This window comes from Theropithecus gelada, chromosome 14, assembly GCF_003255815.1.
Source record: "Theropithecus gelada isolate Dixy chromosome 14, Tgel_1.0, whole genome shotgun sequence".
Lineage (NCBI taxonomy): Eukaryota > Metazoa > Chordata > Mammalia > Primates > Cercopithecidae > Theropithecus > Theropithecus gelada.
This window is the reverse complement of record NC_037682.1, coordinates 112,595,531-112,621,867: the sequence shown is the minus strand read 5'-3', so window position 1 is coordinate 112,621,867 and position 26,337 is coordinate 112,595,531. Positions and strand designations below refer to the sequence as shown.

Here is a 26,337-nt window from a genome sequence, read left to right as displayed (position 1 = left end):
TTTCCAGTCCAATAGTTATTGGATGTCTTGATACATGTCTACTTTGCAGGTACTCAGAGAAGCTCATACTAAATAGTAATTAAATAAAACGTAGCACAGAGGCTTAAATTACAGTTCTTTGAAATTTGAATAGCAGGCAGAAATAATCTTAAACAGGTCATGATACTTATGTATTTCTGAGGCATTGAAAGACAAGTGAATGAACTCTGTCTCTTAAATACAGAAATAAAGTACAGTCCTTAGACTTTAATCCTTGGTGCAAGGTTAATTCATAACGGCTTACCAAGAAATTATTGATAAGCAAGCAGGGTTCAAATGTACAAAATTCTAATACATATAAAAAACTATTTTTCTAAGGAAAAAAGTAGCCCCTGAATAAGAACTGGCAAATTTTAATTTCAACAAATGAGATTTTTCAATCTTACTCATAAAAGGTGATGCCAAATATCTTAAGACAGGGTTTATCCTCAAAGGATAAAAAAGCAGTATAAAGAGCATGTCAGAAGTATAAGATTTTGCTAACAGAAAAGCAATAACACGTCTCTTATGAATCTTTGTTTTCTAGTTTTCAACTCTGGCAAAATTCCAATTAAATTTGTCAAAATGGTCAGACTTTTACTAGTTTGGGCCAATCCTCCAGAGAACTCAACCACAGAACCAATGAGTATTTTTAGCTATATAAAAATAAACATATACCTTGACCCCACACTCCAGAAAAAAAATCAGAACACAAAGAGAAAATGGACTTGAATTTTAATTTTTTAAAGATTATCTATATATATATATATAAATAAAAAATGCAAAGAATAGACCTTCATGTTTAAATTATATTCTAAAATATAATTTATATATATATATATATATATATATATATTTCCATTAACTGCAGGAGACAACTGGCAAGTAAAGAGCCTGAGAGAGTCCAGTCCCTCTCCACCACTACAATGGACATATATTTCAAGGAAGCACCTATGAAAAATAGTAGAATGTTCACAACACATCTGGTAACACAGATAGCTTCTGGGTGTTCTTGAAAGCAGTTTGTTTGCATTTTCAATTTGACATGAAATGAAGGGAAAAATCAAATTCATAAACAGAAATGACATTACTTAGAACAATCTAGTATTCTGTATTCATGTTTTACATGCCCTAGAGCCTAGTATTTTCATGCAGCAAGCTACACTCACATGTGCGTTAGTAACAGCTATCAGCTGCACGCCTCAAATGGTGATCAGCTCGTAGTGCAAGTGCTCTCTGCTCCTACCACTGCTGGTTGAGCAACACAGCTGGAACATCTGGTTAGAACTGAATTTTCCTTTCTTTAAAAATAAGTGAAATTTTTAAAAACACTGTAGCATTCAGCCCTGTTATACGTAGCTCAAGTTACATTTTGGCCTTAATATTAACTGAAAGGTCTTAATAACAAGGGGCTTATACTATCTGCTGCTTTCTTACGTATTTATGGCAATGGTGGCAAAAGGTTGCAAAACCTTAATAATAAAAAAAGATATATGACTGGATTTTTTCCTTTAAAGCAATCTAGGATATTTCAACAATTCAAATTCAAAAATTGATTTCTCCAATGGCTTCAGCAGCCATTCACCCACATGTAGAAAAGACCCTTTGGCTTTGATTTGGTTTTCTTTATTACTCTTTTCCTTTTTCATAACTGGAAATAATTCCTATTTTAGAAAAGGTATGTTCCATACATTGTGCCTGCGGCAACATATCAGTAATACTGGCTATGACAGCATTTTGCCTCAAAATGTCAATAATATGCTCTCACTGAATCTGGGCAAAGTCAGTATTAAAATACAGATAAGCTGCAGATAATCAATTAGGCATAACATGTAAACTCAAAGGTCCATGGTCTCTTCTCTCCTTTAGTCCTGTTATAAAAACAATTTTGGTTACAAGTGTCTACACAGCACCAATTTTATTTCAAAAGCAGCATCTTTACTCAGCCACCCAAATGAATCTATAAGTACACATGCTCAAATAGCTTTTTGCATTAACTTCTGTCCTGTAACTCTAAAAGACCAGTAATTGTATTACATTTTTCTCTTAATCAAAAATTATTCAGCAATTATTAAAACCATCAATTACAATGCCGTAAAAATACCCATATTCGCTGAATTAAATGAGAAGCTCCCTTTACATGCAACTGTATAATAAAAGAATTATGCCCGCAGTTGATAAACACTGTGTTCTGTAATAACAGAAGAAACAGGTCTCTAATAGTAAAAAAGCATTTCATAAAACTTTGCCATATATAAAATATCTTATTAATTGTGACCATTCCACTTATGATTAAAGCATAACATAAGTGTTTGTTCTGCCTTCTGCTGTGGGACAGTCCAGGGTCATACAACTTCAAAAAATAAGAATGCATCTGTGCATCTGTTTCCCAGGCGGACAAAAGCTTGGGGCTCAATTACACTGTTTCTCTCTCAAACTCGTCTGCACTCATGCGTACATACACAAAGCACCTACAGTTTCAATCTTCATGACACTGTTGCCATACTTTTTTCCTACCAAAAGTCTGTCAGGAAAATGTGTTTGCAAAATAATTATTCTTGTCTATACCCAGCCTGGATCTCCATGGCTCATTTTTATGATTTTGAAAGATAATGTCTGCAGCAGAAGGAGAATAGGCCTTATTCATCTTTCTCAAACCCTTTGGTTTCCACCTTTAATGTTACACTGAATGTAGATTTGACTCAGTAGGCCTGGGTCAAAGGCTTTACAGATAACAAACCTGAAGTGCATTAAGAGAATAAACATCTGCCACATGGCACAGGAAAATTTAAAAAGTAGCGTTAATAAACACAACTCCTCATACATGAAGATTTTACAAGAGTCACCTAAAAATTTCATTAAAAAATTAAATTTGTAGGAGGGGTGGAATTATGTAACAAAGGTCAAAAGGTCAAATGCAATCAGATAATTGCATTCTTTGAAAAATACTTCACTTACACACTTGTATTTCTCAAGCTTCCCATCTATAAACATGGTGGACCGAGAAAAATACACATTAAAGAAAGGGATTACATCTGATTAACAAAGGAATAGAAGAACAAACAAAAAGATTTCCAAGTAGGTAAGGAACTAGCTTTTACAGAAAAGTGCTTTAAATATGCTTCTGCAAAAAATATGACTTGGAGGCAATTGTGAAGTTTTGACACTTATACTTTACTCATAGATTGGGCAGTTATACTTCTATGAGGCAACTAAATTGAAATGTAAAACAAAAGACTTGTTCAATTATTACATCACAAAGCCCCAGGGAAAACCTGAGCATAAAAGCTCCCTTTGATTAATGTTTCCCACTTTTAATGCAAAGTGCAAGAGTAAGGTCTTCGAATGGATGACACAGGTGGGAAAGTCATAAGCTCTTCCCCCACATTCCTCAACTTCATTCCCCACACACACCATAGATAGTTTGCGAGCTAATTCTCAACTCTCCTGGTGCACGTATCCAGGACTCTATTGAATTATTTATAAAGTCAGGCCTCAGTTCCCAATAGTTTAAAGTAATGAAGAAGAAAGACATGAGAAAATACATTCAATAAGCAAAAACAAAAGAACTCTAGAATCTGACATATTTCATGTTATGAAAATAATGGCTGACATAACGTACAAGGGACATTAAAAGTGAGTCAGTAACATACAAAGAAATCAGACTGTTCTGCCGGTGCTTCCAGAATAACTGCAAGTTTTCCTGGAGTTTTCACTCTACATCTATTCTTCTTCGAGGTTCTAACAGAGTTATAGCTTCTTACTGCGTACCTGAGATTAGAATCAGGTTGAAAAATGCTTAAAACACTTTCAATTATTTCAAAAGGGAGAAATGAGAACAAAAACATCACCCAGGTTGAGAAATAAGAATTATGAACAGAACAAAACTATTAGGTAAACCACACATCAAAATGAAAAAAAATAGAACTGAACCAAAAAAGCCAAGGAGGGAGGGTAGCGGAAGGAAGAACTGGGAGAGAGAAGTTCTGGCCCTTCCTGTGAAGATTCCTTGTCCCCCCGTTTAAATTCTCTAGGAGACCCTTCTAAGAGGCTACACTGTTCATGTTATCTTCACAAGTGTACCCAACAGTAACGATAATCAGGTGGCAGGCAAATCCCAGTGAACACAGTAAGAAGTCGGTGATTTCTTTGTCATCTTTCCTTACAGAGGGCACATACACTGGAAATGTGGCCAATTCCACTGGCTGAGCCAAGTAAATCTGTGGTAGAAAATACCAAAAATGGCCCCCTACCCACTCCAGGGGGGAAAAAATACAAAATCCCTCCCAAACCTAAACAGAACAAAACAAAACAAAAACAACCTCCTCCCTCCTAAAGAAAACCACATTAAAAACAAATGCCCTGCAACAAGTCCTTATGTGTACGTTTTCACAAGGCTGGTAGAGGTTATTTTGTTTTGGATTCCACGTAAATTTTATCTCCATCCCTAATGCCAAAAGAATGCAATGCCCGAGAGCTGTACTTCATTTCCTCTGGGCCAAAGGGTGCTTCATGGTCAAAATAGTAGAGAAGCATGTTGCTTGTGGGTAACTGTACCAGAGTTTTTAACTGTTTCTTTAGTTCTGCAACTGTTTGGTCCAGACGAATGTTCATTTCTTCCACCTGATCGTTAAAGTGGACTTCTACTTTTGCACTGCTCTGGGGTCTTAGGTCCACTTCTGCCAAAGGCTCCAACTTCCCATATTTTGTGATCAGTTCATGATACCTAGAAGGATTAAAAACAACAACACTGTCAGCTTAAACTACTAGCACATGTACTGTGGACTTCTTCCCAACTACAGATAAACAATATTACTAGGCTCAACATCTTTAAAAAATCTTACTCTATCATTATGATACTGTGCATTCTGTGACCTAATATGAGTGCCCGAGGGAGGCCACTGTAAAACCGGGGAATCGTTTTTCCTGAAGATGGTCACATGCCTCCTGTTAATCAATGATTACATAAGAATAGGCTTAGGAAAAAATGGAACCTAGAAAAGTAGACACTATAAAGATAATAGAAGTCCAATCTCTCTGTAGAACTTGCTTTCTTGGGTGTCATCACCAAGTGCAGATATCCAGGCATGTATCTCTTGGGAATAGATGGAAAGACGGAGGGAGGCCAGCAGTTTCTGAGGCCTGGAGAAGCCATAACTTATAAAGAAAAACATGTAGTTGTATGTTAGCAATTAACCTAACTCTTTCAGAGATGCCTTGTTTGAATGTTCCAATCTAATTTCAGGTGTAATACATAGAATTTATGGAAGAATCAAGAATACATTCTTGGAAAAAAAGTGGTAAATAAGGGATACACGTTTCTTGATCAAGGAAGGAATACAGAGCAAAAGACACCAAGAGGAAAGTGAATTACAGAGATGAGAATAGGGCCCACAAAGGTCACGTTTCCCATAGAGAAAATTCTGTCTGCACTGCCAGCCCTGGAGGATCTAGATCCGATTTTATCAAGGACACTTACAAGTTTCCTACATATCAGAAAGGGAAAAAATGCTGAAAAAAATTAATATTAGTTTTATTAAAATCAAGATACAGTGAGGTCACTTTAATTAAGGATCAGAATACAAGTCACACAAAATTATCCCCCTACCTCCTCCACACCACTTTCAGCTTTAATTCAGTTAAAATCAATGTCATAATAAGGTTTGTGGGTACATTAAACATACAGTAAGACCACTGTGGCCAGGAGTGGTGGCTCGCACCTGGAATTCTAGCACCTTGGGAAGCCCAAGGGGAAGAATCACTTGAGCCCAGGAGTTTGACCAGCATGGACAACATAGAGAGACCCCATCTCTTAAAAGAAAAAAAAAAAGATTGCTGTGCTTAGAGATGGAAGTAATCATTTCTAATAAGTGGAATAATAGGGAACGCTAAAAATAGCCCTGGCTCTGTCTTCAGGGTCTTGACTCCATTTTATAATTAGCTGTGTGACTTGGCAACTCACTGTCTTTTTGGATCTCAGTTTCCTCATTAGTAAAATTAGGAATAATTTCTTCCCTTCCTACTGTATAAGACAGTCATAAGAACCAAATAAAATATCAAACGAGTAAACACTTTGTAAATTCTATGTTCATAAACAAATAAAAATATTTACATTATATTACTGCTGCTCTGAAGCTTATTTTAAAGCACATACACCCATTAAAACATATAAGATTGCTGGACACAGTGGCTCACACCTGTAATCCCAGCACTTTGGGAGGCTGAGGCAGGTGGATCACGAGGTCAGGAGTTCGAGACCAGCCTGGTCAACATGGTGAAACCCTGTTTCTACTAAAAATGCAAAAAATTAGCCAGGCGTGGTGGTGCGCGCCTGTAGTCCCAGCTACTCAGGAGGCTGAGGCAGAAGAATCGCTTGAACCGGGAGGTGGAGGTTGCAGTGAGCTGGGATTGTGCCACTGTACTCCAGCCTGGGTGACAGAGTGAGACTCCGTCTCAGAAAAAAAAAAAATGCACCCATATATATAGATATAGATATATGAATGATTGAAATCTACTTAGGTGGGACTTCAAGATGTCAGGATTTTAGCAAAGGCAAACAAAACAAAACAAAGCAAAACAAACAAACACAAAGCTGCCAGGACTTGAAATTTTCCAAGGCTCTAAACTGAAAAGGTAAGATGATTCAAAGTCTAAGGGTATCTTTTCCCCACCCCATATCCTAGTATATGCCTTCAAATAACTGAAACTAGGTTACGAAAATTTAACAAAATCTCAGAAAAGACAGCAGAACCCAGTGGTCAAATAAGAACTGAACCCAAGTCTAGAGATGTTTTACCTTCAGACTATAGAAAAGTAAAATTGTAATACCCTAGCTCTCATATTTTGCCTAGGAGTAACAAAAGAAACAATGTCAAAGTGTTCAAAGAGAATTTACTCATACTACATTTCAGCAAAGAGATGACATGAAGAGAAGTGACCACTTCAAGCACAAGCAAGATGATGAGATACAAAATAGCAACAGAGCACATACCACAGCAAAAAGAATAAAGGAGAGGAACACATAATAAGTAAAAGACAGAGGCAGAACTCAATCTGAGAGAAAACACAACTGAAGAAAAAGAAAACACTCCACAAAACTCAAAAGTCTAGAAATTACTAAGTACTTCAATATAAAACCAGCACTCAAAGATAAATGATAAACTGTAGAATGAGATGAAAATGGAAACTGCAGAGCTAAAGAAACAAACCGAAGAGCAAAACACCACCGACACAGACCCAAATAAATGAATTAGAAAGAATGGCCCCAAAATATTATACCTAACCTAGTGCTTTGGTTTGAATGTGCTCCCCCTCCCCAAGCTCATGTGCTGGAAACTTAATACCCAGTGCAACAGTGTTGACAGGGGGCACCTTTTAGAGGCGACTAGGTCACAAGGGCTTCATGAATAGATTAATGGTGTTACAGAGGGAGTCGGCTAGTTATCCTGGCAAAAGTGAGTTCAGCCCTCTCTTGCTCTCTTGTCCTTCCTCCTTCCATCATGGATAATACAGTAGGAAAGCCATAGCCAGATGCTGGCACCCTGATACTGGATTTTCTAGCCTGCAGAACTGAGAAATAAATTTATTTTCTTTATAAATTACCAAGTCTGTGGTATTGTTATAGCAACACAAAATGAACTAAGGCACCACGTTTTTTCCAGAAATAAATTTAATAAGCAGATATTCTAAAATGAGAAATAAGAAATAGAGCACCATGAGTCCTTCTGGTAAAAAACAAAAACAAAACCCCACTACTCAACACTGAGATTAAAGAACTAGGGATAAGCCCTGAATCTATTTAAATATAAAACTAAAACACAGTAACAACTGTATACTCCTAGACTCATTCATACTTGACATTATAGCCAACTGAATTAATCTCAACCATAAACATATTTGTACACAAAATTATGACCTACATTCAGAAATTAGCCTATCTTCCATAAATGGGCAAGTACATCTAAAAATTAAATGACCTATAAATTCAGACACTCTGAAGTCTTAGTTTTCTCAAAATCAACATGTTCGAAAACAACTGCCAGTCCCCAACTATGTTCTCTTCTAGTCTTTCGTATCTCAGTAAGTGGCACTGGAAACTATCTAATTATCCTAGCCAGAAAGTGGACAGTCATTCTTATTTATTTCTCTCCTATCTCTTCTCTACTTCTCTCATTCAATCAATTACCACATCCCACTCATCTTCCTATATATCCCATGAATCTATCTGCATTTCTCTTGTTCACTCACCTTATAAATTCAGGCCACTATAATTAATAACCTAGATTGCTACAATTTTTTGTGGCTGCATAAACTAGATGAGCTTTCTCAATATCTGTTTCACCCTCCTCCTGGTAGGCCTTCCTGTATTTCAAAGATGGAAAAGCTGAAAAATACATTTCCCATACTCTGTTGCCAATGAGATTTAGCTTCTATCAATCATAGCCCTGGAGAGAGGCAGTAGATCTAGTAGATATAGTGTGGAAACAGTTTGGGTAGAGGCTTCCAAATTACTAGATCGCACAGTTCAAGCAGTCTGTTTCTAGAGTCAACGACCCCAGCAGCAGCTTGCTGATCTCCAGATCACAGTTAAAGTGATGTGATCAGCACCAGGGACAGCAGCTTGTGAATTTTCCCTTTACTTGATTCCTTACAAAGGTGAGCAGTGCCCTTGGTGGGCCAGTTCCATGGTACTACTCTAGAGTCAATCCTAGAGAGGAGGCCTAAGTCTGCTCCTCCAGCCCTTCCACAGATTTTGTAAGCACTTTATTCACTGTCTGAAATCCCTTTCTTCTTAAAAAAGCTAATGGCTTTCTATGATCTCAGGGTGGCCCAAGACAATTCTTGTCTTTATGATAGCCACAGGGTTTGTTATAAAGCACAAATTGTATCCCATCACTCCTCTACTTAAAATCACATAATACCCACCAAAATAAAGTCCTAACTCTTCAACATGATTGTGGTAGGCAGAATTTTGGCTCCCATATCTGGGTAGGCCTAATCTAATCATATGAGCCTTCAAAAACGGAGTTTCCAACTAGTAGCAAAAGAGGAAGTCAGAGACAGTCAAAGCACCAGAATTTGACACACCATTGCTGGTTTGAAGATGGCACACATGGAAAGTGTAAGAGAGAAGAGAATTCTGCCACCATTCTGACTGTACCTGCAAAGAGATTCTCCTCCAGAGCCTCTGATATAGAAAATAGCCCTGCTGACATATTGATTTTGGCCTTGTGAGACCCTAAGCAGAGAACTCAGCTGAGTCACACTGTGCCCAGACTTCTGTCCCACAGGACCGTGAAATACTAAGTAGGTATTGCTTTAAGCCGTTATGTTTATAGTAATTTATTATAGCAGCAATAGAAAACGAATACAGTAAGCATAAAAAGCCCTTCATGATCTGGTTCCTTCATAACTTTCCAACCTTATTTTGTGTCATCACCATTACCATTTTCTGCACCTTCCTTTCCACTTGTTAAAATCTTAAAATCAATGTTTATTTATTAATTTATAGGTAAGGCCAGCAGACTTTTATAGATGGGTTAGGCTTTGGATGCGGGCTTTGAGAAATATTCACTATTAAATAAAAAAGAAGCAAGTGTACTAGAGTTGTGATTCACTATACATACTGAATATGTTCCCTTAAAAGCTACATAAATAAAAATCATGGTTTCAAGATAATCTGTTTTCTCCCAATTTTCTTATTTTCCACTTATCTTTAAGCAGGAAAAATTAGTAAATATAAGAAATCATAATTTTACAAAATGTCCAGTAAATTTCAGAAAGCAATTCTGTCCTAGTCTTTCAACTTATATATTTTATTCATTATCCAAAAGTCCATTCAAACTGAACTATACTGCATGCATTGTACGCCTGAGCTTTTCTTGGCATGAGTTCCAATGTCTTCCTGAAGTTATACTCTGAAGAGGTAGATGGTTTCTGCTGACTAAGCATTCTCTGAAATTAATGATTTTGATTTATATTCTACCAGTCAGTATCTTCATCTGACCATTAACAAGTATTTAATATTCATAAGCCCCACTTCTGAAGTGGGCAAAATGTAAATAAATCTACTTTGGAAAATATTACCGATAAGGAGGTATTACAATCATCAAATGCTAAAATGTAAAGTATGCCATGTTCAGAAGTTCTCTGGTGCATTCCACCATGACCTTCTAACAGAAAATGGCCAATCACAAGTAAAACAAAATTTACTACAAACAGCATAAAGGCCAGCATAACCACGTGGGCAACTGAGAGTGATAAATGGAAACCAAATGCTAGCTGCAACCCTGTGAAGAATACCACCCACAGGCAAACTGGTGCGGTTTTTTTCCCCTTCTTATTAAATAAAAACACCCACTGAGAGAAGCTTCTTTCAACTTTAGGGGTCTTTGAATCATAAGCAGTTAGAAATCAGGCTACCAGCAGAGTGGGGTTGAAGGTGATACTAACAAAGAGAGGAAGAGAGAATGAAGCTATCTGCGGTGGAACCAGGCTAGCTCTACTCCCAGTGCAAATAAGCAAACCTTCATACACTCAGGTCCTGGTCCATGGCACACCTGTCTAATGTTACATAAGAGCAGATTTTAGTAGCACAGTGGTCATTTTTAGGAGAGGTATGCCTGTTTCTCCATCTTGCCAATCCTCACTCTTGATTCCCAAGACCTGGGGGCATTTCCTCAATCACAATTCAGTCATATATGACTCCAGAATAGGAAGATGTGGTACACTATTTGAAAAAGACCACAGGTTCCTGCCATATGTCTTAGTCTGTGTTTCTATTTATTATAAAACCTAAAACAAACATTAATTTGTTCTCATGTTTGATTAGCCTTATAAATGATCCTAAATAAACAGTATATATTTTACATAATTTTTAGGAAATTGTAAAATGAAACTCTGTCTAGAATCAGGGACTTTCCAATGGCAGAAAGCATCCAGATTTGGACATCAAATCTCCAAATTCACAATCTTTAGGAGCATCCTAGGGAAAAATAAAGGGATTTACATTTTCTGCAGGTGCCTACGCCACAATGGGATCATAAATATCCCAGAAGTATTCTATTTATCCCTTACAACTGTCTAGAGGTGTATTCATGGGTAGCTTATGTAGTAATCTCAAGTTAACAATTCTGTTAATCAATCATTCCTCAAATGCAGACAAATATTGAATCAACCGAAGTCTTTACTCTAGATAATGCTGTATTACTTCAAAATAAATCCCTAATACATGTATCTCTTTTTTTAAGAAATGTAACAAATAAAACATGAAAAATCCCAGATGGTTCACTTGGTTAAACCAAACCTTGAAGTTTAATTAACTATAAGAAAAATATGGCCAGGTGTGGTGGCTCACACCTGCAATCCCAGCACTTTCGGAGGTCGAGGTGGGTGGATTGCCTGAGGTCAGAAGTTTGTGACCAGTCTGGCCAACATGGTGAAACCCCACCTCTAGTAAAAATACAAAAAAATTAGCCAGACGCGGTGGTGTATGCCTGTAATCCCACCTACTCAGGAGGTTGAGGCAGGGGAATTGCTTGAACTGGGGAGGTGGAGGGTGTAGTGAGCTGAGATTGTACCACTGCACTCCAGCCTGGGTGACAGAGCGAGACTCCGTCTCCAAAAAAAAAAAAAAAAAAAAAAATTACTGAGTTTGTTTCCCAAGGCATTGGGAGGGATTCAAAAGTACATTCAAAACATCTTCTGACTGCTGTTATCTAATGTCTCTTGCTACAGTATGCCTTCTCACTTTTGTGTGGCATCATATCCTGGGACATCAAAGAAACCTCCTTAACATTCTACAACTGGGACTTGACAACCTACTCAAGGTTTTCTCAAGGTCACCAACATTCCACTTATTAAAACACATAAGCATCACATTTTACAGGTAGAAGGAATCTTAGAAACCATCTATTACATACTTTACAGATGTAAAAATTGAGACCCAGTTTGTTAACCCAAAGCCTCATAACTAGTGAAAGGAAAGGTGGAGATTAGAACTCAGGTGTTATTCTGAGACTATCACTGTTTTAGTTTCAACATCTTAGTGGTTTGCTGCAATAGTAAATATTGTTCTAGAAATTATTTTCTCATTCCTACATTTCAAATGTCCCCATTCAATCTCTCTTCAAGGGTTCTCATTTCTCTTATTACCACCTATACTTGGGTAGTTCTAAAAATTCACTCCTGAACTCTCTTTTCTTTTTATGAGTTCCACCACAGAGCTCATTCCACTTACCTGAAGCCACAGATGTTTCCCACTTGTCTTCCGCAAATGTCTGCATTTCACCTACCTCCAGAATTATTTAATGTCACCTTTCACACATATAGCAAAGTATCTTGAAGTGAATTTAGTATTTTCCATTTAGTTTTTCAACAGAGCTTAAGTCATGGAACTACATTTGTTTCAACTCACTATTTCTTAAATTCAAGTGTTATCAAAAATCATCTAGTAATGGATAAATAGAATGTGATCTATTCATATGATAGAATACCATACAGCAGTTAAAAGAATGATTTTAATCCACATTTATCAACATGTTGCACTTTTGCTCCAGACGCAGAGTAAAAATTGGTAAAATGTAAAAGGTTGAAATCCAAGAAGATATAGCCCAGGCTCAAAAATGATAAGCATCTCCATGGACCAGAAACTGAACAGAAATACAAGTCATAGAACTAAAACTACAAGACCTCCAAGCTAGAAATCTACAGCAGCAGAAGCAGTAAGGAGTGCAGGTCACACAAGGCAAAGGAGACTGAATGTGCTTCATGGGAGGCAGGGGAACTAGAGCCAGGTTCCCTGCTTGAAGTAGGGGTAGAACTGGGTGCTGAGAGGCTGTGCATGAAATGAGGATGAAAAAAAGAAAACTTGTGCAGATCCACTGCCTAAGGCTACCTTTGTAGAGCAATGGTTCTAATAAGTAAAAGAATAAAAGGGTAGCTCCACCATCAGGAACTGAATTAAATCACTTGGTGCTTAAGACTAGGAATATGTACTATCTCTGTAATTATTGCAGGACAGGTTCTCCAAATTCCATTATAAGAGCTGGTTCTGGACCAGGAGTTAGGTGAGCTGCTTAGAGGCAAAACCATTAGACAGGGAGACGCAAGCTCCAGCAGAAAGACATAACAATCCAAAATGCGTATGTATCTAAAAACAGATATGTACACAAGAAATAATGAAGCAAAAACTGGTAGAACAACAAATAAAAATAAACAAACCCATAATTATAATTGGAGAAATCAACACTCCTCTCAGTAATTGATAAAACCAGCAGAAAACTGTTAATGATATAAAATACCTGAATAAAACATGCCGACCAACAACATCAGAATGCACATTTTTTTCTAGTACATACGAGATACTGACCAAGAAAGACCATATTCTAAATCGAAAATGTACCTCAAATATACCACAACAGACTTTAAAAGAATTGAAATAGTACAAAGTACATTCTCTAACTATAATGAAATTATACTAGAAATAATTAATAGAAAGATGAGGAAAATCCCTGGAAAGATAAGGAAAATATCTGGAAAATAAACAACATACTTGTAAATAACCCAGTGAGTCAAAGAGGAAGTCACAAGACAAATTAGAAAATATCTGAATTCAATGAAAATTCAAATATAACAAATCCCAATTACAGAATGTATCTAAAGCAGTGCTTAAAGGAAAATTTATAGAATTAAATATTATAATAGAAAAGAACAGTCTCACATCAATGATCTATACTGAAAACACCATAAAAAGATGAGCAAATTAAATCCAAAGCAAGAAGAAGGAAGAAATAAAGATATGAGCAGAAATCAATGAAATGTAAAAACTAAAACAGAGAAAACACATAAAACCTGAAGCTGGTTCTTTAAAAAGGTTTGTAAATTTGATAAACCTGTAGCTGGATTGATTAAGAAAAGATGATGCCAATACTGGAACTATAAGAGGGAACATCACCACAGACCACAAAGACATTAAAGGCTTATGATAAGCAAATACTATGAAAAAATTTATGCTTAAATAAAACAATTATAATTCAATTCAACAATTATAATTAAATGGGTGAATTCATTCAAAAATACAAACTACTAAAGCTCACTCAAAAAGAAACAGATCACTTGAATCATGCTATATGTCCATTAAATAAATTTAATTCGTAGTTAAAACCTCCAGCAAAGAAAACACCAGACTCAGATGGCTCCACTGATAAATTCTACAAAATATTTTAGAAGAAAATAACACTGTTCTACACAAACTCTTCCAGAAAAAAAGGAGAGAACACTCAAAAATGAGGCCAGCACTACCCTGATATCAAAACAAGACAAAGACATTATAAGAAAATTATACAACAATGTCCCTTATAAGCATAAACACAAAAATCCTTAACAAAATATTAGCAAATCAAATTCACCAACATATAAGAAAAGATAATACATCATAACAAGTGGGATTTATCTTGGGAATTCAAGGCTGGTTAAAAGTGCAATTAATATAATTCACTATATTGATACATCAAGAAAAATGGTATAGCCTTTTCAGTAGATGCAGAAGAAGCATTTGAATAAATTCAGTACCCATTCAGGATAAAAGCTCCAGCAAACCTGGAATAGAAGGAAATGTCCTTAATCAAATAAAGGTCATGAACAAAAAAACCTATAGCTAACACCACTTTTAGTGGTGTAATGAATGATTTTTTCCTAAACAGGGAAAAAGGCTAGGGTGTTTGCCATCACTACTCCTATTCCAATACTATACTGGAGGTCCAAGTCAGTGTAATAAGGTCTAGAAAACAACAAAAATGTAAAAAGTCATACTGGTTGGAAAAGAAGACATGTACTATGCTAAGTAACAGACAATACGGTTGTCTACAAACAATTTATTAAAAATCTACTAGAATTAATAAATAAATTTATCAAGGCCGTAGAATACAGAGCCAATTACAAATACCAACTGTAATTCTATGCCTAGCAGTGAACAACTTAATTTGAAATTTTAAAACAGTACTACTTATAACAGGACCAAGATACATGAAATCTTTAAATAAAATGTAGCAAAATATGTACAGAATCCCTATGTGGAAAATACACAACACCAGTTTTTTAAAGAATACTTAAATAAATGGAAAGAGATACTGGGTTCATGGACAGGAATAATCAATGTTATTAAGATGTAAATTCTGGCCAAATTCTTCTATAAATTCAACACAATCCTAACCAAAATCCCAGAAGAATGTTTCATAGACTTCAACAAGCATACCCTAATATTTATATGTAAGGCAAGGAATTAGAACAGCTTAAACCATATTGAAAAATGTCAAAGTTGAAGGACCCACACTACCTTAATTGAACAGTACCATAAGGCTACAGTCATCAAGATGGTGTGGTACTGGCAAAAGGATAGAGACACGGGTCAATACACACAGAATACAGAAATACAGGCCACCTATCTGATTAGTTTATTTCTGACAAAGGTATAAAATCAATTCAATAGAAAAAGGATAGTCTTACCAGTGAATTTTGCAGGAGTAACTGGCACCCATACGCCAAAACAAAACACTTAATCCATATCCTACACCACACAGGAAAATGAACTATACCATATAACCTAGGTGTGTGGTAGACTATACTATCTAAGTTTATGTAAGTACACTTTATGATGTTCACATGACAAAACTGCCTAATGATGCATTTCTCAGAACGTATCCCTGTCATTAAGCAACACAACACTGTACTTAGGTGTAAATCTAATAAAAGACGAATAGGACTTGTATGTTGAAAATTACAAAATTCTAGTGGAAGAAATCAGAGAAGGCCTTACGGAGAGACATACTGTAATCATGCATTGGAAGGTCTCACATACTAAAAATATTAACCTTCCCCAAACTGATCTATAGGTTTAATAAAATTCTTGTTAAAACTTCAGCCAAGTTTTCTTGCAGACAGAGATAAAATTAGTCCAAAATTTATATGGAAAAGCAAAGGCCCTAAAATAGCTAAAACAATCTTGAAGAATAAAGTGTGAGGAATCATTCAACATGAATTAAAGCTTACTATATAGTCACAGTAATCAAGAGATTGTGATACTGTTCACAAACATACAGATCAATGGAACATAAAAGAAAACTAGAAATACACCAAAACAAATATACTTTCCTGATTTCTGAAAAAGGTAGAAAAGCAATGCAATGGGGAAAAGACAGCCTTTTCAAATGGACAATGCTAAAGCAACTGGACAACTATTGGCAAAAAAAAGTGAACCTCAACCTAAATCTGTTGGGAAAAGCTGAGTGTTGGGAGAAGCTGAGGCAGGGTTTGCATGTCTGACATAATGTAAGTCTTGGAACATGTCCGGGGTCCAGGGTCTAAAACCCCTTGTGGCCTTTGGAATACCGAGCTCTGTGCTAAAGGGTGGAAGGCTACCCTGATGCACTATAATCTAAGCCCAGGGCATAAAATCCCTCGTGGCTTGGATAGAATCCAGGGTTCGTGGCTCCTTGCTCCTTGCTCTCCCAGGATCGATTGTATCTTGAGTTAAAAGAACCTGCTCTCCATTATCTCAAGTAGCAGAGCAAATGCTAAACCATCACAGCTATAATCGTGTGCTTGACTTTCGACAAGGTTGAAAAGCCACAGTATGAGGGAAGAAATAGCAATTCACACTAACAAAGAATCATAAAATGCTACTTTATATTTCAATGGAGATATAAAATATGAAAAACAGACATCAAGGATACAAATCAAATTTCTGCTAGTGGTTACTTTTGGAGTAAGAAGTAGGACTGAGATTAGTAGAAAAAAGGCACTCCAATTTTATGTATAATATTATTTCTTTTTAATGAAAAATAAACTCAAAGTAGAATAAAATATTAACTATCATCAGTTCTGAACAGCGTGAACATGAATGTTTTATTACTCTCAATAATTTTTAGTAGTGTTTTACTGACAAAAAGCAAACAAAAATGAAAAAGATAAAACTGGCCCCCTGCCCTGGCCAAAACGAAAGTTCATACAGCAAAGACAATTTTCTCCAAGCCCATGATTTGGGAGGGCTGGCTCTCACTCTCTCTTTCCTTTGCAAGTATATCCAAATACTTGTATATAACTCCAATCAAGATTAGCAAGGTAGTCTGTCTTCTGCTGGGCTGGGAAAGTGGCAAGAAGTCAAAATAAAGTCCAAGGTAACTGGAATGACAAAGGCTGTAAGCAACAGGGAAAGCTAACATTTCAGAGGCTCTCCATGGTGCACCAAAGAAAATGCCCCTTTTGTTTCTCCTCAGACTCTCGGCTGAATGTGAGGAGTGCTGTGTCACGGCCCTTGTCAGAGGATGATGGAGCATGGCAATATGGAGAACCCCAGGAGACTCATGTCCAGTATAGAAATGTTCCTTCACAACAGCAGGTCCTCTGTTTGGAAGGAGTATGAGGTAACGGACACAGCACACTAAGATTTCTCCAGCATCCAAGACAAAATAAGCCTTCATTGAGGTGGTGTCCAAATACAGGCTGCTGCCTGCTCTCACAATAACATGGAGATACAATCAGCTCTATTTAGAAAAGCCATTAGTCTGAAGCAGGGAAAAACATACTCTCCATATTTTAAAAAGCATACCACCAATGACAATCAAGTCAGCATTTGAGGAATTCCTAATGTAATCCTTGCCATCATAAAGGATTTCCCAGGACATAGATCAGGGATTACTCGGGACAAACAGAAAATAAGGTACCAAAGAAAAGAAAAGGCAAAGAAAAGCCTCTAAGAAAACCTGTTTCTGGAGTTGCCACTGTCCCCGACAATGGTACTTCCTCTTTCCATCAAATAATTGTTCACTGGAGCTATTTTCTTATGACTCCTCCTTATGATAAGCAAAATTTTAAAGTCTGAAAAGGCACCCTAAATCAATGCATTTACTTCCTACCACTGTCCTCAAAAACAAAAAGAAATCACTGAGTTCCCAAAGATACATGATAAGTTGATTTCTAAAAGTTACATTTTTTTCTTTTTTTCTCTTTAAAATTAAAGAGGATGACTGTGTATTAGGTAAGCACTAAAGAAGCAATTTAGATTCAATTTCTCAGATTCAATCTCTCAGAGGAAATGGGGAGAGAAAGTAAACACAAAATGAAGGGAACACTGAAAAATATAAGCAATGTGGGCAGACATCTGATCAAGGGCAAGGCAAAAACAATAAACATGTACACTTTACTATGTGCCTGACCCACAAACATGGAGGTTTCTTTCTCTCTAAATGGTATTTCTATACCCTCAGAGAAATCAGGGCTATAAACACCAGACAACAAGTACAACTTCACGATGTGTTTTCTGAGGACCAGTTCAAATTCTAGAGTGAAATTCAGTCTTAATACACATAATCTCTCTAAAAAGACATAAGCAACCTCCACCACATATATCCTCCTTTACTACAGTCTTGATTATTAAGTTTCTGGGTCTTTCTCAGCTGCTTTTTTTTTTTTTTTAATTATTATACTTTAAGTTATAGGGTACATGTGCACAACATGCAAACATGTGCCATGTTGGTGTCTTGCACCCATTAACTCGTCATTTACATTAGGTATTTCTCCTAATGCTATCCCTCCCCACTCCCCCAATCTCACGACAGGCCCTGGTGTGTGATGTTCCCTTCCTGTGTCCAAGTGTTCTCATTGTTCAATTCCCACCTATGAATGAGAACATGCGGTGTTTTGTTTTCTGTCCTTGCAAAAGTTTGCTCAGAATGATGGTTTCCAGCTTCATCCATGTCCCTACAAAGAACATGAACTCACTTTTTTTATGGCTGCATAGTATTCCATGGTATATATGTGCCACATTTTCTTAATCCAGTCTATCATTGATGGACATTTGGGTTGTTTCCAAGTCTTTACTATTGTGAATAGTGCTGCAATAAACATACATGTGCATGTGTCTTTATAACAGCATGATTTATAATCCTTTGGGTATATACCCAGTAATGGGATCGCTGGGTCAAATGGTATTTCTAGTTCTAGATCCTTGAGGAATCGTCACATTGTCTTCTACAATGGTTGAACTAGTTTACAGTCCCACCAACAGTGTAAAAGTGTTCCTATTTCTCCACATCCTCTCCAGAACCTGTTGTTTCCTGACTTTTTAATGATCGCCATTCTAACTGGTGTGAGATGGTATCTCATTGTAGTTTTGATTTGCATTTCTCTGATGGCCAGTGATGATGAGCATTTTTTCATGTGTCTGTTGGCTGCATAAACGTCGTCTTTTGAGAAGTGTCTGTTCATATCCTTTGCCCACTTTTTGATGGGGTTGATTTTTTCTTGTAAATTTGTTCATCTTCTTCTATATACAAACCAAAATCTCTCCACTTAACTTCCCAACTTGAAACCTTTCAATGGTTTCCCACTGTCTATAAGAATAAGCCCTACTGTCCGAGCATAGCATACCAAAGTCTTTCGTGGCCTGCCCTGTTTCCTGCTTTCCTCCCCAGCATAATATGTATCATTACTTCCCAGTTATTGACTACTTTTTTTTTTTCAGACAGACTCTAGTTCTGTCGTTCGGGCTGGAGTGCAGTGGCACAATCTTGGCTCACTACAACCTCTGCCTCCTAGGTTCAAGTGATCATCCTGCCTCAGTCTCCCCAGTAGCTGAGACTACAGGCACACACCACCATGCCTGACTAATGTTTTGTATTTTTAGTAGAAATGGGGTTTCACCATGTTGGCCAGGCTGGTCTTGAACTCCTGACCTCAAGTGATCCATTCACCTTGGCCTCCCAAAGTGCTGGGATTACAGGCATGAGCCGCCGTGCCCAGCTCCCACTTACTACTTTTCACTAGTCGTATCAAACTGTTGTAGTTCACTGTACATAAAGACATTTCATACCTCTGTGCCTTTACTTCCTATGTACTCACATCTGTCTAGAATATTCTTCCCTCACTGTCGCCAGATTAACTCAATCATTTTCCAGGAAAGTACCCTCTTCCAGCAGACCTAAGTCCTCCTTCGTGTTCTCAGAGTATAAAGCAAATACTCAATCATCTTACTGAACATTTGCTATACTGCCAGGCACCGCTCTAGGCACTGGGGAGATGGCAAGGTACAAAACAGAGAAAGTCCCTACTCCTACAGAGCTTACAGTACCATGAGGGGAGATTGACAATATACAAGAAATGTAAGTCAGGTGTTGGTAAGTGACAAGAAAAATATGAACAAAAGGAGGCTAAGAGAATTACAGGAGACAGAGGTGTGGTATTTTAGACTGGGTGAGGAGAAAAGGAATCTCAGATAAGGTATCAGTGAGGGAGAGAATGAAGCAGGTAGCCTGGTGCATTCCAAACAGGGAACAAAGTGCAAAGGCCTGAGGAGGGAGTGTGCTTGATGTGTATGAGGAAGAGTAAGGATAGTTTCTGGTTTTTGTCTGTTTTTTTAATTTGAGATGGAGTCTTGCTCTGTCACCCAGGTTGGAGTGCAGTGGTATGATCTCGGCTCACCACAACCTCTGCCTCCCGGGTTCAAGCGGTTCTCCTGCCTCAGCCTCCCAAGTAGCTGGGAATACAGATATGCACCACCATGCCCAGGTAATTATTTTTGTATTTTTAGTAGAGACGGGGTCTCTCCATGGTGGTCAGGCTGGTCTCGAACTCCCGACCTCAGATGATCCGCCCGCCTTGGCCTCCCTAAGTGCTGGGATTACAGGCATGAGCTACCGCGCCCGGCCTCTGCTGTTTCTTTAAAAATCAACTTGAGTTCTTACGAACAGGCTGCTATGAGATGCACAGGCCTTAAGGGAGCAAGGGTGGACTCAGGGAGACTGGTCAGTAGGTTACTCCAATAACACAAGTAAGATATGATGAAGGATTTGGACTAAAGTTATAGGAAGCAGTAGTCAGATTCTATATATAGTTTTTAAAAGAAAAAAAAAACAGACTAGATGTGGGGTATGGGAGGAAAAAAATCACAAATGACTCCAATGTTTCTTCCCTAAGCAATTGGAATAAATGAAAAAAGGAGAAAAACTGGCAGAGCAGTAGATATGGCACAGGGGACTAGAGGTGAGGGAGGCAGGGTAGGGGAAAAGACAGGGTATCAAAATTTCAGTTTTGGATATACTAGGTTTAAACATCCAGACAGAGATACCAAGTAGGCAGTTGGAAATCGCAGTCTGGAATTTAGGGGCAGATCACAGCTAGATGTATAAATCTGGCAGTTATTAGAATACAGAAAGCATTTAAAGCCTCAGGACTGGCTAAGTGTAGGGGATGAGTACAGAAGAAAAGAGGTCCAAGGACTAAGTCCTGGGGTAACTCAAGTTTTAGAGGTTGGGAACATGAAGAGGGCCCAGCAAAGGAAATATATGTCTAGCTTAGCTTCTTGAGAGTAGACACTACTGTTTTTGTCTCTTTATCTCTAGCTTGGAACCCAGTGCCTCTTGGTCCTTAGTAGGTATTCAGTAAATAAATTAAACTGCCTTTGAAACCCAGCTAGAATCTAGAGTTATTTCCTAGAAGTTCTCCTGGTAAGGCATGAGAGTTTAATAACTGAAATATGACCAGTCCAGTAAGGACATCTTTCCAGCTACCTGCAGCACACACTGAACTTATTCGGAAACAGCATACCACACCACTGCTACATAAGCCACTAAGAAACAAGGCCCAGATGAAGGCTTTAAAAGAAAAAAGTCTATTGAGTGGAAAAGCAAACAGTATGATGGTCAAAGGCCAAGAATCAGAAAACAGAGACTTTTCCTCTTCTGTTGTTTCACAAAGTAAATAAACATGAGACATATGACTGATTGTTCAGTTTTTTGTTAGTCCATTATTGCCATAAGCAGCTAGAGAGGCTAAACTTCCAGCTCTACCTATCAGTAGAAGGCAATAAAAAGGATAATTGGGCACCTATAAGAAATTATAAAGCTCTTAATAAGTATGTCTCCCTTCAGTCTCCTAAACATTTTACTCTTTTCATCATAAAAATTCAAATGATTCAGATTTTGCATTTCATCCTGGAATAGGGAAACAGATATGTGAATCTCTGGATCATCTTTAAAGTCTTCTATTGCCAAAATGACTAATCACATAGAAACAGATGTGTGTGAATAATCCAACTGACTCACAAAATAACTTTGCTACCATAAAGGACATTCAGCTGATCATGTCGGCTCTTTATTCATAACCTCAAAGACATTTTGAGTAACTTTTCTTACTTTATGTCAAAGTTAATTAGAGCCATTTCATGTTTAACTGACACGAGAGGAAAATGAAAGGAAGAAGAAAAGCTCAGGGAAGTGAACTAGGAAGGCTGTAGTGGAAGTTAGAATCTACAGGAAAACTGGCCAGGCGTGGTGGCTCAAGCCTGTAATCCCAGCACTTTGGGAGGCCAAGGCGGGCGGATCACGAGGTCAGGAGATCGAGACCATCCTGGCTAACACGGTGAAACCCTGTCTCTACTAAAAATACAAAAAATTAGCCGGACGAGGTGGCGGGCGCCTGTAGTCCCAGCTACTCAGAGGCTGAGGCAGGAGAATGGCGTGAACCCAGGAGGCGGAGCTTGCAGTGAGCCGAGATGGTGCCACTGCACTCCAGCCTGGTGACAGAGCGAGACTCCGTCTCAAAAAAAAAAAAAAAAAAAAAAGAATCTACAGGAAAATTGAGTTGAACACTGATTTCTTTAAAAATTTCATTAAATGAAAAGGAATGTTTTCTCCAAATAAATGGATACCTCCATCCTACCTGGAAAGTAAAGCTCAATTTTATAAGAGACACTGAATGATGTAGAGGGTCAAATTCCACCTTTTACTAACTATACACAGTACTATGTGCTATTCACTGACATTTTACAGAGAGATTATGGATATAATTTGGAAGAGAAAGAAATAAGTATAATACTAATACTCTGTATATATATAGCTATTCCATAACAAATACATACTTCATAACAAATGCATTTTAATGCAACTCCTCTGCTGTTATTCGCCACTCACTCTGGCCATCAGCATGAATACTATTATAGTTCCTTTTTAAAAGCCTAATAGTTCCCAGTATACTGCAAGGGCTCAAAAGACATTTGCTGTGTGAATGGGTAATTCCACAGGGGACTTGTATGAACAACTACTAAGGAACTGGTACTATAGTAGATATATGCCAACTTTGGCTATCCAGCATCTGAATGCCCTTCTGACTGTTAGAAAACCAAAGATAGGTGAGATGCTGGAACCACTTCCTACTATACAAACTGAAGAGGAGTAGATATTCTCTTTCTCCATTCCTTGGAAGCTAGAACATGGGAAGCTGATATAAGACTGTCTAACCGTAACTGGGATTTTAAAGCTTCAGGAGTAACGCAAGGACACAAGGTCTAACAGAGATTATTCACAAGAGATACAGAAAAGCAAAGAAGTCAAAAGCATGGCTTTAAGTGTCTGAGGGCAATGAAGAAAAGCTCAGGGAAGCGAACTAGTAAAATGACTAATGATGTAAAATGACCAGTGTCAGAAGCATGTTGTTTGTATAGTGAGATAACAGAAACCTTGGCTGTACCTTGCTTCCCATCAATCCTGCTCAAACTTGAAATTTTCTGATCTTTTCTATTCTGTAGGCCACACAATATTCATTATTCTTTTACTAAATTCCTCTTCTACTTTGGTTGGCCAGAATTGATTTCTGTGGTTTGTACTAAGAAACTGGTACCAAGGAGTGGATTACAGGCAATAGTTCCTCAGGTAAGTAAGCACAATTTAGGATTGGTTTCTGGTCTAGAAGAGGCCAGTAAATATCCTATTAGTGTTAAAGGGATTCTGTAAGTCCTTGACATGGAGTAATGAAATAATTATCACCTGTGGTCACGTGGACTGTTTTAGAGAGTGCTGTACTGTGCTGGTGATTTAGAGAGTGCTGTTGAGAATACAACAATATGCGGGGCATGAAGAATTCAAAACTCTGAGGTAGAACATCTGCTGTTCTGAGGATACAAAATAGCTTAAATAAAGAAAATGTTAAGGTCAAATCTCCATAAACTAGGCTTTAGGCACAGACTGAAATGCAGGTACTGTTAAGAAAATGATCTTTTTTCTCTTACAAAAATAGAGCTGATGTAACCAGAAAAATAAATGCACAGGGTTCGATGCTCTAGGTTGCTGAATTACAAGTCACTTAAATTTGCATACATATTGATACTATTACATATACAATGGAGAATTGATTAGAAAACGAAAAGAAGGAGAATTAGAATGGAGGTATACAGGAGGATTCTGACATGAGTAAGAGTATCCTAAATCTCTAATTCTCACTTAGGCCCCCCTTGCTAACTGGGTAGCCCCTCCTCCCCTGTCAAACGAAACTGATCTTTTCTTGCTTACAAAGGCAGTAAAATCCCCCTGCCTGAGAGAATTTTCTTCCAAGAATAAACTTATTCCTCATTTGCTCTGCTCTACTAGCTCAGATAACAGCATGCTCAGTAGGGTTAATTACAAAACACCAAAAGAATTGCAAGGCTTTAGTTATTTATATGGAAAAACACATAGAAAATAAGTATGTGCCAGGCACGTTGGCTCACGCCTGTAATCCCAGCACTTTGGGAGGCTGAGGTGGGCGGATCACGAGGTCAGGAGATCGAGACCATCCTGGCTAACATGGTGAAACCCTGTCTCTACTAAAAATACAAAAAAATTAGCCGGGCGTTGTGACAGGCGCCTGTAGTACCAGCTACTCGGGAGGTTGAGGCAGGAGAATGGAGTGAACCCGGGAGGCAGAGCTTGCAGTGAGCCAAGAACGCACCACTGCCCTCCAGCCTGGGTGACAGAGCAAGACTTCGCCACAAAAAAAAAAAAAAGAAAAAGAAAAAAGAAAGAAAATAAGTATGATAATGGAGATTATTATTATTATTGTGTCACTCATGTCCTACCTCTTCTCCATTACAAATCCTAAAAGGACCCAGAAGATATTTCCTACTCTAAGACCTTGAAAATATAGTAGGAAGTAGAGCACCCATACATCTGAAAACACTTTATAGGTCAGGGATGCAGACAAGAGACACTGAAATCAGGTTGCCCATTTCAATTTAATGAAGGATGGGAGAAACCAAGCAGTGGCATTGAACCACTAGTGCATGGGAAAGTAGGTATAATCACATAAATAGCAAGGCCAGAACAGCAAGTAAAATAGTCCGAATGCATGAATCTTTTGCAATAGCTAATTGGTCATGGAGTCTTTAGGATTAGAATGAACAGGTGGTCTATGAATCCGTTTCAACAAAAGCACTGAAGCAAAAGCAACACCACTTCCCTAAAAGGAAACAGAAAGACATTGCACCACTAAAAACTGGATGATGATTCCTTATCATATTCCCATTTAACTCTTCAGTAAGTATGCATCTTGAAGAACAAAAGTGATACCAGTTGTTCTTTGTCAGAGCAGACAGGTCTGCAAACTCAAGGGTAAATGTGAAAAACACAATACAGCTCATGATTACATCCAGTGACTAACCTGCAAAACTCTTATTTCATATTTCTAGGTTTAGAAGCTTTAGAACCCGAGAGGCACGTCTGCACTAGTGCTACAACAATTATTCCAACTGGAAGCTGAGACTTCCAAGTACTGAATTTAAGTTCTACAAATTACTAGGAAAAGTCATCCCCTACCCACAATCCCCACTTAAAAATCAGCTTGTCAGCTAAGATAAGTAATCTTGACTGTCAAGGAGAAATGCAAGAGGGGTAATATACGAGTGTGGATGGAACCCTGGTGGTATCTGCTGGTATTACCAGGCCTAGTGGTAAAAAGTAATCTAAGACTACTAAAACCCAACACAAGTAAAACTACCAAGAGTGTAGATTTTACCAGAAAAGACTGAGATCCACCCCTCTCCCCCAACAAAGAGGTACAGAACACTGTCCAACAAAGTCATCTGCAGGCAAAGTTAGTTGCAAGCAAAGAAACAAAGGCAAATAATGGAAGAGGGAAGTCGTAAATACCAATTATAGCCCCAGTGTAGAAAAATGAGAGCATCAGTCCACATGTATATTTTGTTCTTTCCTGTTTCATGTAATTGTTTGTGAACTTTAACTAACTTTCCTTTTCTTTCTTCTCTATTTTTCCCATTATTCTGTAAACAGTATATACCAGGGTAATTAAGTTTACAACTGAATCAACAGATTTAAAGATATGGAAATAAAGGATGAATGAATACCACCCAAAGATCCAAGACTGGGAACTAGATGCAGCAATTCATAAGACTTAGGTTATGTCATTTAAGGAGAGAGAAATGTATTTTCATTTGTGCAAGGAATGCATTAGGGAAGATAAGAATAATTTTTTAAAATGTAGTAATTTTTTAAAATG

General features: G+C 37.7%; 1 protein-coding gene across 4 annotated transcripts in view; it reads right to left on the bottom strand.

Annotated features, from left to right (window-relative positions):
- Window positions 1–737: 737 nt before the first annotated feature.
- Window positions 738–26,337, bottom strand: part of TBCEL (tubulin folding cofactor E like) — a 65,429-nt gene continuing 39,829 nt past the window's right edge. For all 4 annotated transcript variants that reach the window (XM_025358213.1, XM_025358212.1, XM_025358215.1 and 1 more), the window contains one exon: window positions 738–4,744. In XM_025358213.1, the coding sequence (XP_025213998.1) occupies window positions 4,426–4,744 (319 nt within the window). In that variant the 3' untranslated portion in view covers window positions 738–4,425. The remainder of the gene's footprint in view (window positions 4,745–26,337) is intronic.